General features: G+C 48.0%; 1 protein-coding gene across 1 annotated transcript; it reads left to right on the plus strand.

The window, feature by feature from the left end:
- Positions 1-3,571: 3,571 nt before the first annotated feature.
- LOC4333359 (chlorophyll a-b binding protein, chloroplastic-like) lies at positions 3,572-4,919 on the plus strand. Its single transcript, NM_001402184.1, has 2 exons — positions 3,572-3,862; positions 3,952-4,919. Exons 1-2 carry the CDS (start codon positions 3,723-3,725, stop codon positions 4,601-4,603), a joined length of 792 nt encoding a protein of 263 aa, NP_001389113.1. The 5' UTR covers positions 3,572-3,722; the 3' UTR covers positions 4,604-4,919.
- The last annotated feature ends 7,334 nt before the right edge of the window (positions 4,920-12,253 follow it).

A 12,253-nucleotide genomic window follows, 5' to 3' on the forward strand; every position in this document is an offset into this window, starting at 1 on the left:
GCATTGCTGGTTCTCTTCGATACAGCATGGCAACAGGGGAACCTCCTTACCGGCGGGAGCGGCGGGACGGCGGGTGCGCTTGCACTAACTCGTGGCCGTGGCAGGTCAGGGAGGCAGGCGACGCCGCCGGTCGCTGGGCTGCGGCGGCGGATGGAGTCGCGTCGTCGGTAACCGCCGGCGGGCGCGGGCGGCGAAGGGCGGTGGAGGGAAAGGGGAGAGAATGACATGTGAGGCCCACGTGGGCCCCACCTTTTTTATAATTTCTGTGTGAAACTGACATGTGGGTCCCATGAGGTTTATTTATTTTTCGAGTTGAATTGCCACGTAAGCGCCACGTCAATGCCACGTCGGACAGAGACCTGGTCAAACAAGCCACGTAGGCGCCACATCAGCCAAAACCGCGGAGGGACCTTGTTTGCCTGATTTTCGTAAGTTGGGGGACGGGTCGTACCCGGTTTTGCGGTCAAGGGACGAAAATCGGACTGGACGAGAAATAGAGGCACCCAAAGTGAACTTATTCCAAATTCTGCAGCTCGTTTCAGTAGGAAGGAATAAGTTCACTTTGACTCCCTTACAAGTGACCCGAATCTAATTCATGACCCTAAACCACAAAACCAGATATCTAGACCCCCAAACTATTGAAACCAGTGCAATTTAACTCCCTGGGTGGTTTTGGAGGGGCGGTTTTGCTGACATGGCGCTGATGTGGTGGTGTTGACCTAGTACGTGGGGTTGACGTGGCGCTTAGGTGGTATTTGAATAAAAAACATATATGTGGGACCCGTTTGTCATTCACACACATAAATTTTGTGGGGTCCACTGACATATGGGCCCCACATGTCATCCTCTCTCTCTGCTTCCTCCCCTCTTCCTCCCTTCTCTCTTTCTTTCTCTTTCTCTCCCCTTCGGTGGCGGCCAACGAGAGCGAATGGTAGTGGCGGCACTGCCCCAAATGCAACCGGCGTGGCTCCAGCGATGCCGCCCCTCGTCCTCCTCCTCTCTCCCTTATTTATCTCTTTCTCCCACCTTTACTTCCCTCGGCAGCGGCGGTGAGCAGTAGCCGGTAGGGGAAAAGAGCTAGGTGGCGACGCAAGGCATCCAGGCTTCTCCGTTTCTCTAGCAGCGTCGCCTCCTCTTCCATCTTCGATATGGCGCCACCACGGCAAGTGAATCTGAGGGGAACGAAAGGGCGAGGCGATCGACCAACGGTGGTGGTGGGCACCCCTAGACCTGGAGCGGCGGCGGCATCGAGCAGCGCGGACACCGAGGTCCACAAGAGGGGTGGCCATGGAGAGTTGTTCGGCCCTCGCCAGCCTGTCGTCGCCGCCACTCCAACGCCCGCCCTCAAGCCCGCCGCCGCCATCGTGGCCCTCGCCTGGTGCTGCTCCAGTGCCCGCCCATACGCCGGCCACCGTCCACCACCACCGCCACTTCGGCACGCGCCCATTGCCTTCTCAGCCACCCCATCAACGGTGAGGGACTCTCTCTCTCTCTCTCTCTCTCTCTCTCCCCAATCTCCTTTTCTTGCTCGCAAGGGACTGCGACTGGTGATGATGGCAGCGGGACGGAGCTCAGCGAGGGTGCTCTAGTGGACGCCATTGAGGCAGCCGGCGCCGGCGCCGATAGCCTTGCCGTGTCAAGCTCGAAATGAGAGACAGAGAGAGATGGGTGAAGGGATAAACTGACATGTGGGCCCTACCTGTCAGTGGGTCCCGCAATTTTTTTTGTGTAATTGACAAATTGGTCCCACGTACTTTTTTAATTCTAATGCCACTTAAGCGCCACGTTAACGCCACGTGTAAAGAAGACCCGGTCAATACTGCCACATAGGCGCCACGTCAATAAAACCGCCTAGGGAATCAAATTGCACCGGTTTCAATAGTTCGGTGGTCGAGATATCCGGTTTTGTAGTTTAGGTTGATGAATTAGATTCAGGTCACTTTTAAGGGAGTCAAAGTGAACTTATTCCTTCACGGGATAGGAAGGGCATTGGATGCTGGCCCATGAGCAGAAACAGATCGAGGGATAGGAGGAGATATCGTGACAGATAAACAGCAGGCAACGGGACGAAGAAAGAAAGAAAAAGGAGAAAGAGAGGAAAAAGAAAAGAACAGGAACTTTTTTTAGAAAAGTCTAAATTTGAAGGATTTGGAATTTTGGACATTTTAAGAATGTTGGGGAAATTTTCTGGATTAGCAATTTTATGAGATTTTAGGAATTTAGCTCCACTTCCAAAAGGCAAATAAAAATCAAATAACTCCAATCAACAAATGATAAAATAAAAGTGTGGCATAATTAATAATTTATTTAGTCAAATTAAACCCTTTTCATTTATGAAATTTTTATTAAGCTATTTTAGGCGAATAAATATGAATGTAAAATTTTCAAATCAAGCAAATTAGAAAACACGAAAAATGTGATGTGACATTGTTCCACAATATGTCATTGAGCTAAGCCTTTTTTTTAGAAAAAAAAAACACTATTATACACATACAATGTTAAGAATTGATTTATCCCATTGGAAGTTTAAAAAATATATCATTTTTTATTTAGCCTCCTTACACAACTTGGAAGTTTGCGCACAAGTTTCATGTTTTTAGAAAAGTAGTTAAAAATATTTTGTGTTGGATATGAAATATTATTTGCATTAAAAACAACAATTTGAAAGTATTATGTATAGCATATAATGGATGAATTATATTTGAAAAACAGAATGTAGAAATTTTAAAACCTATACAGAAACTTTTATATTGTGTAAAGATACTACACAAATGTTTCATAATTTTTTGGAAACTTCTAAATGGATAAACCTATTGTTAACCTTGTACATTTGTAAGGATATTTTTGGTAATTTTGAAGAAAAAATCAGCCTAATGACATATTTTAGAACAATTGATATACTCACTGGTATATTATGAAAAAAAGATAATGTCAATAGCAAATAGCAAATCGTTAAACTATGATAAACTCAGTGACATGGAGCAAATTCTCTCAATATATATGACTTAAAATATAGCATGTTTGACAACATGATAAATTACATGAAAAATATTAATTCCAAAAAGAAAAGACCGTATTTGTAACAATTTGTTATTTCTAGCGTCCATTAATAAAAATGTATTATGTCTTAATTGAAAGAGTTTTCATCATGTCTTTCAGTCACCAATTTGTCACTAGTGGGCCCACATCAAACCATAGTTAGTGGCAAGGTAGTCCTACGAAGTAATTAACATATCATTTTGAATGCAAGAAATGCCACCCTTTGGCTATGGCGATAGTCTGATTCATCGTGTTGCAAAAAGAACAAGTAACTTTTTCCAAGTGAATTCACTGATGAACAAGTTAATTTTTATATGCTGAGCTAGCTGTACAATTTTTTGTTTCCGGTAGACCATCAGCACTTCAGCAGCAAGCTACTTCTAGCTAGGTGAGTTGGTTGGTGGGTGCAGATAGTGTTGGATGCAGGAGACGAGATCTTTCCGTCCAGGTGGCATCAGCGGATTGGTGGAGTGGACGGGGAGGAGATTCCGCGCCATACCCATATCCAGTCGCGGGGGCGCGGCGGCCAATTGTGTGGCGCGGACGTGGCGCGCCGCGCGTCCACCAGTCCACCGCTCCGCCACTCGTACGCCGTATAAAGATCTCCCCTCCCGCGCCGCCCATCTCCACCACACACCACAAAAAACCAACCCAACCGCCGCCGCATCGCCCTCGTTAGAACGATGGCCGCGTCGGCGCTGCACCAGACCACCAGCTTCCTCGGCACCGCCCCTCGCCGGGATGAGCTCGTCCGCCGCGTCGGCGACTCCGGTGGCCGCATCACCATGCGCCGCACCGTCAAGAGCGCGCCCCAGAGCATCTGGTACGTAGCGTACATGCATGTATATACAAACATAAGTACTGTATATATGTACACTGCAATTGCTAACATACAAGTATATATATGTGCAGGTATGGACCTGACCGTCCCAAGTACCTGGGCCCGTTCTCGGAGCAGACGCCATCGTACCTGACCGGAGAGTTCCCGGGAGACTACGGGTGGGACACGGCGGGGCTATCGGCCGACCCGGAGACGTTCGCGAGGAACAGGGAGCTGGAGGTGATCCACTCGCGGTGGGCGATGCTGGGGGCGCTGGGCTGCGTCTTCCCGGAGATCCTGTCCAAGAACGGGGTGAAGTTCGGGGAGGCGGTGTGGTTCAAGGCCGGCGCGCAGATCTTCTCCGAGGGGGGGCTCGACTACCTGGGGAACCCCAACCTGGTGCACGCGCAGAGCATCCTCGCCATCTGGGCGGTCCAGGTGGTGCTCATGGGATTCGTCGAGGGCTACCGCGTCGGCGGCGGCCCGCTCGGCGAGGGCCTCGACAAGGTGTACCCAGGCGGCGCCTTCGACCCGCTCGGCCTCGCCGACGACCCTGACACCTTCGCCGAGCTCAAGGTGAAGGAGCTCAAGAACGGCCGCCTCGCCATGTTCTCCATGTTCGGCTTCTTCGTCCAGGCCATCGTCACCGGCAAGGGCCCCATCGAGAACCTCTTCGACCACGTCGCCGACCCCGTCGCCAACAACGCCTGGGCATACGCCACCAACTTCGTCCCCGGCAAGTGAGCACAACGACACGATCGAGATGGTGCCAACCAACGTACCATGTGTACACTTGTAGTAGCCACGCACCGACCCTGCAGTTGCAGTTGCAGCAGTGCATGTATGTATGTACCTTAATTGTGTGTGTGTGTGTGATCGATCGAGGAGATTTCTAGCTTAATTAATTTCTGTCTGTCATCATCTTTGCTTCTTTGGATCGAGATTTAATGTAAGCCGCAGGCCGCATCCAAGGGATGATCGAATTAATGATGTATCGTTATTATAGGATCTACAACGAAGCCAGCTAAAACGATGCCAATTTGTGCGTCGACCCAATAAATCGGTGCGGGACCCAGTTCACGCGAGCACGCCAGCGTTGCGGGCTTGCGTCTCGCGCTCCCGCGCCCCAGCTGGACCCTGCGAGCGGCTAAGGAAAATGTTCACTCGGGGTCCCTCGTCTTATGGAAAAGTGTTTAGTTTTAGAATCATCGCTAAACCGAAATTCTTCCTCCGTTTCACAATGTAAGTCATTTTAGTATTTTCCACATTCATATTAATACTAATGAATCTAGATAGATATATATGTCTAGATTCATTAGCATCAATATAAATCTAGGAAATGCTAGAATAACTTACATTGTGAAACGGAGGGAGTAAATCTAGATTCATTAGCATCAATATGAATGTGGGAAATGCTAAAATGACTTATATTGTGAAACGAAGGGAGTAACATATATAACACATTACTAATCTTGCAAAACCAAATCATATTGGATCCTTAGGCAATATCTCTCCTGATTTTGGTTGACGTAACAACTGAGTTAGTAGCATGGGTTCATGGGCGGAGCTACCATGATTCCCGGGTATTCCCGGGAATACCCAACTTTTTTATCGAAAAACAAGTATATTTCTAATATATACATATGTACACATATTAGTGCACCTAAATCCTCAATTATTCGATCCAAACATAGCCCTATACACATGTACATATATTAGTGCACCTAAATCCTCAATTCTTCGATCCAAACACAGCCCAACCAGCCTATATGACCCATCAGACATCAGTTGATCCACTTAGCCACCACTTAGCCACCACTCTTCCAGACGGCCCCCTCTCGCTCTCCCTCCATGACCCATCCCTCCCTGGCTCGGCTCCCTCGCGCCGCTCCCCATTTCCAAACCCTAGGCGGCGGCGCGGCGAGGCGGCAACTGGCGGCGAGAACTGGACCGCGCTACCACGGAGGGGGAGGCTATTGCCGCGGCGGGCAGCGGGTGGCGCCCGCCACTCCGCCAAGCTCAGGCAGTCAGGCCGGTTGGGTGGCCGGCAGCCGCGAGGGGTAGAAGCGGCCAACGGCTCAACGCTTAGACGGGAATACCCAACTTTAAAATCCTGGCTCCGCCACTGCATGGGTTCCACGTGGACCCCAAATGACAGCAGCCAACCCATCTTCCTCCTCTCTCTCTTCCCAACGGATGCATGTCCAGGGACATATGCGAGTACTGCGCGTCCGCGGTGGCGATGCCGTCCAGGAAGGCGCTGGTATCGTGTATGAGGCGGAGCGAACTCCGTGAGCGGGACCTGGCCTAAGCGTGTTGAAGCGTCACGCTCAAGAGCGGCTTCATCTCGTCATCGTTCTTGTTCCCCACCACGCACCCTCTCATCCTTCTACCCGCAGCGGGCCATTGCTCTCTAGATAAGTCAGCTTCACCTGCCTCTGCAGCTTCAAAACTCCAAACCACATATCTAGTTTGAATCAACACATTCAAAACCTCAGGTTCTGAAAATTGCATATCAGGATACATTTGAAACCCTGTGTTGAATTGAAGAACTATATCGATATGAGCAATTTTACCATCTAACATTTGATACCCAGAGGTACGTACCACAAATTTTTGGTACATCGAGATACCTTCTAGTATAAAATTTAGTACCTCGAGGTACTTTGTAGTATAAAATTTAGTACCTCGAGGTTTTAAAACTTTATATGCAAAATGTGGTACCTCGATGTACCAAATGTTGGATGGTAAAATTACTCTACCGGTATACGTGTGCACATTGCACTACACACTACTCCTCTCACCTCTTGTACTACTACTTCCTGTTTCCCTGCGAGGCAGAGGAGGAAGAGAGACGCGGAGGACACCGTCGCTCACCCACCCATCACTCACCTGCCGCGCGCGTGGCCATGAGGCTCCACGCGCTCTCCGCATGTTCTCTTTTTTCTATCCCCTTTTAATGAGGTTATCTTTAGTCAAGATAAGTGCTAACCAAATGAACACTTCGAGTTTAACTGAAATTTTAAATTCACATCTTCTTGAAAGGGTAACCACTTGTTTCTATTTTCATTGCATCATAAAATGATTTGACTGAAAACAAAATCCCATTTTTTGTGAGTATCCCAACCATTTTGTGTCTCTATGTAGCAATTAATTGGTAGTACTGTCACGAACCTTATAAGATTTGAATTCAGATCAGACACTTTCCCTCGTGAAATTGCTAAAGTGGTATTGTAAACTTTTTTTCTAAGACAAGCTTCTATTTCAGAAAAAAAAAGTGTTTTGGGCATTATGTTGTTACATCTTCAGGTGCATCTGGTAGATGTTGGGCTAAATTCTCTCCAATTGGAGCCTGTGTGGCATCCCAGCTAAGGGCTTAATAGAATTAATAGAATACTCATACCAACAAGTTGCAACTTCTTTTCCGGAAGCCGATTTTGAAAGAACTCTGAGATTAAGCGTGCTTGGCCTGGAGCAATTTCGGGATAGGTGACCGACTGGGAAATTTTTCCCGGGTGCGCACGAGTGAGGACAAAGTGGGCCTCGGAGAGTGTGGGGCATCACAGATGGTATCAGAGCCGACCCTTGCAACTATACGTATATATACGCCGAAAATTGTTTGTATATACGTGGTGCTAATAGGGGATGTTCCTGGCCTGGGTTGACCAACGAGGACGTCGGTATCTTAAGGGGGGTGAGAATGTGACATCCCGGCCCAGGTCTTAATAGGATTAATAGAATACTCATACCAACAAGTTACAACTTCTTTTTTGGAAGCCGATCTCGAACGAATTCTTAGGTTGCAACCCAAAAGTCCAATAAATGTGAGGCATTGATTCATGCCTTGATCAATGGTGAAGATTGCCTCATCTTTTGTGATGGGAAGAAAAACCAGCCTCCATTGAAAGAGTAGAGTGTAACAGCAACGATTGAGGATTGAGAAGAAACTAGCAAAACACAAGAGAGAGAGAAGAGAGTGGAGAAGAAAAGTAGCTGCCAGATGTAAAAGGGCCCGGCCTCGGAGAGTGTGGGGCGTCACACTGTGCTCTTAGCCTATTGCAGCCCAAAAGTCCAATAAATGTGAGCCATTGATTCATGCCTTGATTAATGGTGAAGATTGCATCATCTTTTGTGATGGGAAGAAAAACCAGCCTCCATTGAAAGAGTAGAGTGTAGCAGCAGCCATTGAGGATGAGAAGAAACTAGCAAAACACAAGGGAGGGAGAAGAGAGTGGAGAAGAAGAGTTGTAATTTGTTCGGCTTGGTGGCTCTTACCCAATCTTCATCAAGTCAGGAGGCTCAAACGTGATTGGATTGGCACCAAACTTGGTGAGTTCGTTCCTCACTTTGATCACTTCAATCTGATCAGTTTATGTGAGAATCGGTTGAGAAGAGCACTGGATTTGAGTAGTAGTTTTTCAGCTCGAGTTACTGCAGTTACAGCTTATGCAACATTTGGTAGAATGTCAGTTTGAGGGGTCAAATGGTGATCGATTGTGCTGTTTTTTTTAGAGTTTGGAAGGGACTCATACACCATCATTTCTATCAAGTTTCGTACAATTTGCATCTATAATTTGGGAGATCTTAGCTGAGAACCGAAGAGGACATAATCTACTATTTCTCGCTTGTTTGATGATATACCTCTTGTTAGTTTTGATGGTTGATATTGATGATGTCATGTGTGCAACTTGATGTTATAGCTATTAGCTATTGTTGTGATGTGTTTCTAAATGTTCTAGAGAAGACTCCATTTGTATCCATTGTTGATTATAGTGGAAGTTCGGAGTGGAACATTGGTCCCGTGGTTTTTTATTCCTCACACCGAGGATGTTTTTCCACACAAACAACATGTCTTGTGTGCATGTGTTTATTGTTGTTCTGGTGCTGGTTTGCTAGTTGAAACTATTCTCAGAGTTCATGGTAAGATGATGGGTTGATTGTGTAAAATATGGTTGTCAGTTGATGAACTATAGTTTACACGTTCAAATGATTTGGTTCAGCCCCAACAGTAGATGCTGAATTAACTGAGCCTTTTGGGTTCCGAATTAATGGATCAATGTGTAAACACTTTTATGTATGGATGATGACAATTATGTTTTTTCCTATTATACGCGTATGAACAGTAATGTAAAATATATATGCATTTGCAGTACATACACACCTATCGGGGCATTTAACTATTTGCCACTTTTAGATTTGGCAATTAACTATTTGGCATACCTATCTCAATGACATGTGGGTCCACATATGTCTATGATATGTGGGTCTAATGGCAAATAGTTAATTGCCACATCTAAAAGTGGCATATAGTTCATTATCTCCACACCTACACCTCACTGACAACGCTGGGAAAAAAATAGGATGATACTCCACTACAGTTTGTCACTAATTATGCATTAATTGCTGCCAACAGGAAAAAACTGAATTTTCTTTCTACCCTCACCAAATAACCTTCATCTCTTTTTGTTGGTAACAATTCATCTCCACATTAACTCATACGCTAAGCTGTTTACAGGAGGCGTGGCACAGATTATAGTAGAGAAAATTCGATTTGGTAGACAAACCGTTATTCGCAACACATGTATGATGATGAGCTCACAAGCCGCCCGTCTCCCAGCGGCGTTTATCTTTTCCGTGCTGGTGATCAGCATGACAACATCACTATCTATTTCCTTGATTTTAATCCACTAAAACTAAAAATCGCTATCTATTTTTACCTGATACGGCTAAGCAAAAGAGACAAGTCATGATCTGAAGGATGAAGAAGATATTGGAGTTGACGTGAAGGCCTTTTCGTCTTTTAGTGTTCACATTCTTTTTTGTAACGGGCAAATTAAAGTGACGGGAGCGCTAATACTATCTAAGAGAGTTGTGCTTGTAGCCTGTGGGCTGTGGGTGGAGAATCAAGTTCCGTGTGCTTTTTTTTTTTGTACTGGGACAAAATCTACGCTACTAATCGAATTTTAAAGTACACTGAAGGTCCCTCAACTTGTTATCGAGTTACAAAATCATCCCTTAATCGTAAAACCAAATACAACTCATTCTTCAACTTACAAAACCAGTGCAAAGTAGATTCCTCGGCAGTTTTGACTCCAGTTTTATCCGACGTGGTGGCTGAGCCAGCGTGGGACCCACGTGGACCCCACATCTCAGGATGCCACGCGTAAGCAGGCGATCCTCTCCCTTCCTCTCCTTTCCTCCTCTCTCTCCTCTCTAGACTCTGAGCAAGCCAACGTCGTCGACGACGGCGGTGGCTGCGTTGTCAGCGCTGCCTTGCACGACTGCGACCAGTGCAGCGGAGCGGCGCCAGCGCCGGGGACGATGGGCGGGCGCGACGAACGGAGGAGGGCGAGGTTAAGGGTCTTGAAGAGTGCGTGGAACTTCACGTCGGCGGCGCTGTGGTGGGGTCCTTAGCGAGGAGGCGGGCGATGAGGTCTCACACATCATCGTCGGTGGGGCCGCATGAGCCGGAGGCGGAGGGGAAGGCGAGAGGGCGGCGGACGATGTTGTGGAGGGTGGCCACCAGTCCACAGCGGCGCGCATGGCGCCGATGGTTACCACCTCAGGGACAACCACTGGTGGAGAAATGCTCTTTACTCCCGGTTTAGAATCCTTTGTAGTCCCGGTTTTCCAACCGGGACAACGAATCCGGGACTAAAGATCGATCTAACACCAATCGGGACTAAAGAGGGCAAGCGACAGTTCCTTGAGATCCTTTTTTTTAATTTTGTTGTTGATTTGCTTAATGGCTAGGGTTAATCCATGTATTTTCTCCTGAATCGAATGGGATGCACATCCCCAAATCAACATCCCAAATATTAAGTTACTTATACACACAAATCAAATACATCACAAATCCTACACACAGATCAAATACATCACAAATCCTAAAAAACTACACACAAATTAAATACATCACAGATTATACAAATTATACATCTCAGATCCATGCGATGCAATGAATCACAAAATCTAAAAAAAATATACATCCAGTGAAACACACATTATATATATATATATATATATATATATATATATATATAAATAAACGAGCCGGCGCCCGGCCGGCGCCCAGCCGCGGCCACCGCTGCCGCCCGCCGTGCGGCCGCGCCGCCGCTCGCCTCCACGCGAGCGGCCGCGCCGCCCGCCGCCCGTCTCCCCGCGCCCGCCGCCCGCCTCCCCGCGCGTGGCCGCGCCGCCGCCGCCTCCCCCTTCACGGCCGCCCGCCACCGCCCGCCACCGCCCGCCTCCGGCCGGCTGATGGAAGACGGAGTAGAGGGGAGGATGAGGAAGGAGAGGGGAGGAGAAAAGGAAGGGGAGGAGGGGAGGAAGAGAGGGGAGGGGAGGAGGAAGAGGATTGGATCTGAGAAGAGGAAGAGAGGGGTTGTTCCAATCTTATCTACATATCTATCTGAGACTTAACCGATTAGATGTGGGAGAGAAATATTTACTCACGGTTGATAACTCTAACCGGGACTAAAGATTACCACTTTAGTCCCGGCTCCAACCGGGACTAAAGATCCTCGACCCCTGACATACATCTGACAAGGGATGAACCGGGACTAAAAATCATCTTTAGTCCCGGTTGGTAAAGATCAAAATTTTTTTAACCGAGACTAAAAATCGTTTTTAGTCCCGGTTTTTAATGGAACCGAAACTATTGTGAAATTTGGTCGACCGACCAAAGATGGTTTCTCCTCCAGTGAACCGCTTGCTAGCCTGCACCTGCTGCCGGGGACGACGAGCAGGCGCGGCGAACGGAGGAGGGCGAGGTTGAGGGTCTTGAAGAATTGGTGGGACTTCATGTCGGCGGCGCCGCGGCGGGAGCCGAGGCGAGCGGAGGGGTCCTTGGCTAGGAGCCGCGGGCGATGAGGCCGTGCGCGTCGGCGTCGGCCGGCCGCTTTAATTTCTCTCGATCCCTAACTATATATGCCGCCACGTGCATGGCTAGCTAAGCTCATCATCGATCCATCTCCCTGCAGCTACGTACTGTACTTGTTAGCAACCAATCCCATCAAATCATCCGCCGCTTGCTGCTGCCGCTGCTGCTACGTAACTATACACCTTGTTAGCAATCAACTTGATTAGTTAGGTTTAACGACGACGGCAACAGGGACAGATATGACGGCCGCCCTGCAAGCGCTGCTCGACCCGACGGCGCTGTCCCTGGGCCTGCCCACGCCGGTGATCAACAAGGAGGTGTACCTCGCCATCTGCCTCACCGTGCTCGCCGGCACGCGGGCGGGGAAGGCCCTGGTGGGCAAGGCCGTCCTAGGGGTGTGCGGTCAGCGCGTCCGCACAGGGCCTCCAATTTCCAGGGACCCCTTAGGTCCAAAACTTCAACACTAGTCTAACTAGTTCCGAAAATCTGTTATTTTTTCTTATCGTTTCGGT

Source organism: Oryza sativa, chromosome 3 (genome assembly GCF_034140825.1).
Source record: "Oryza sativa Japonica Group chromosome 3, ASM3414082v1".
Taxonomy (NCBI): domain Eukaryota; kingdom Viridiplantae; phylum Streptophyta; class Magnoliopsida; order Poales; family Poaceae; genus Oryza; species Oryza sativa.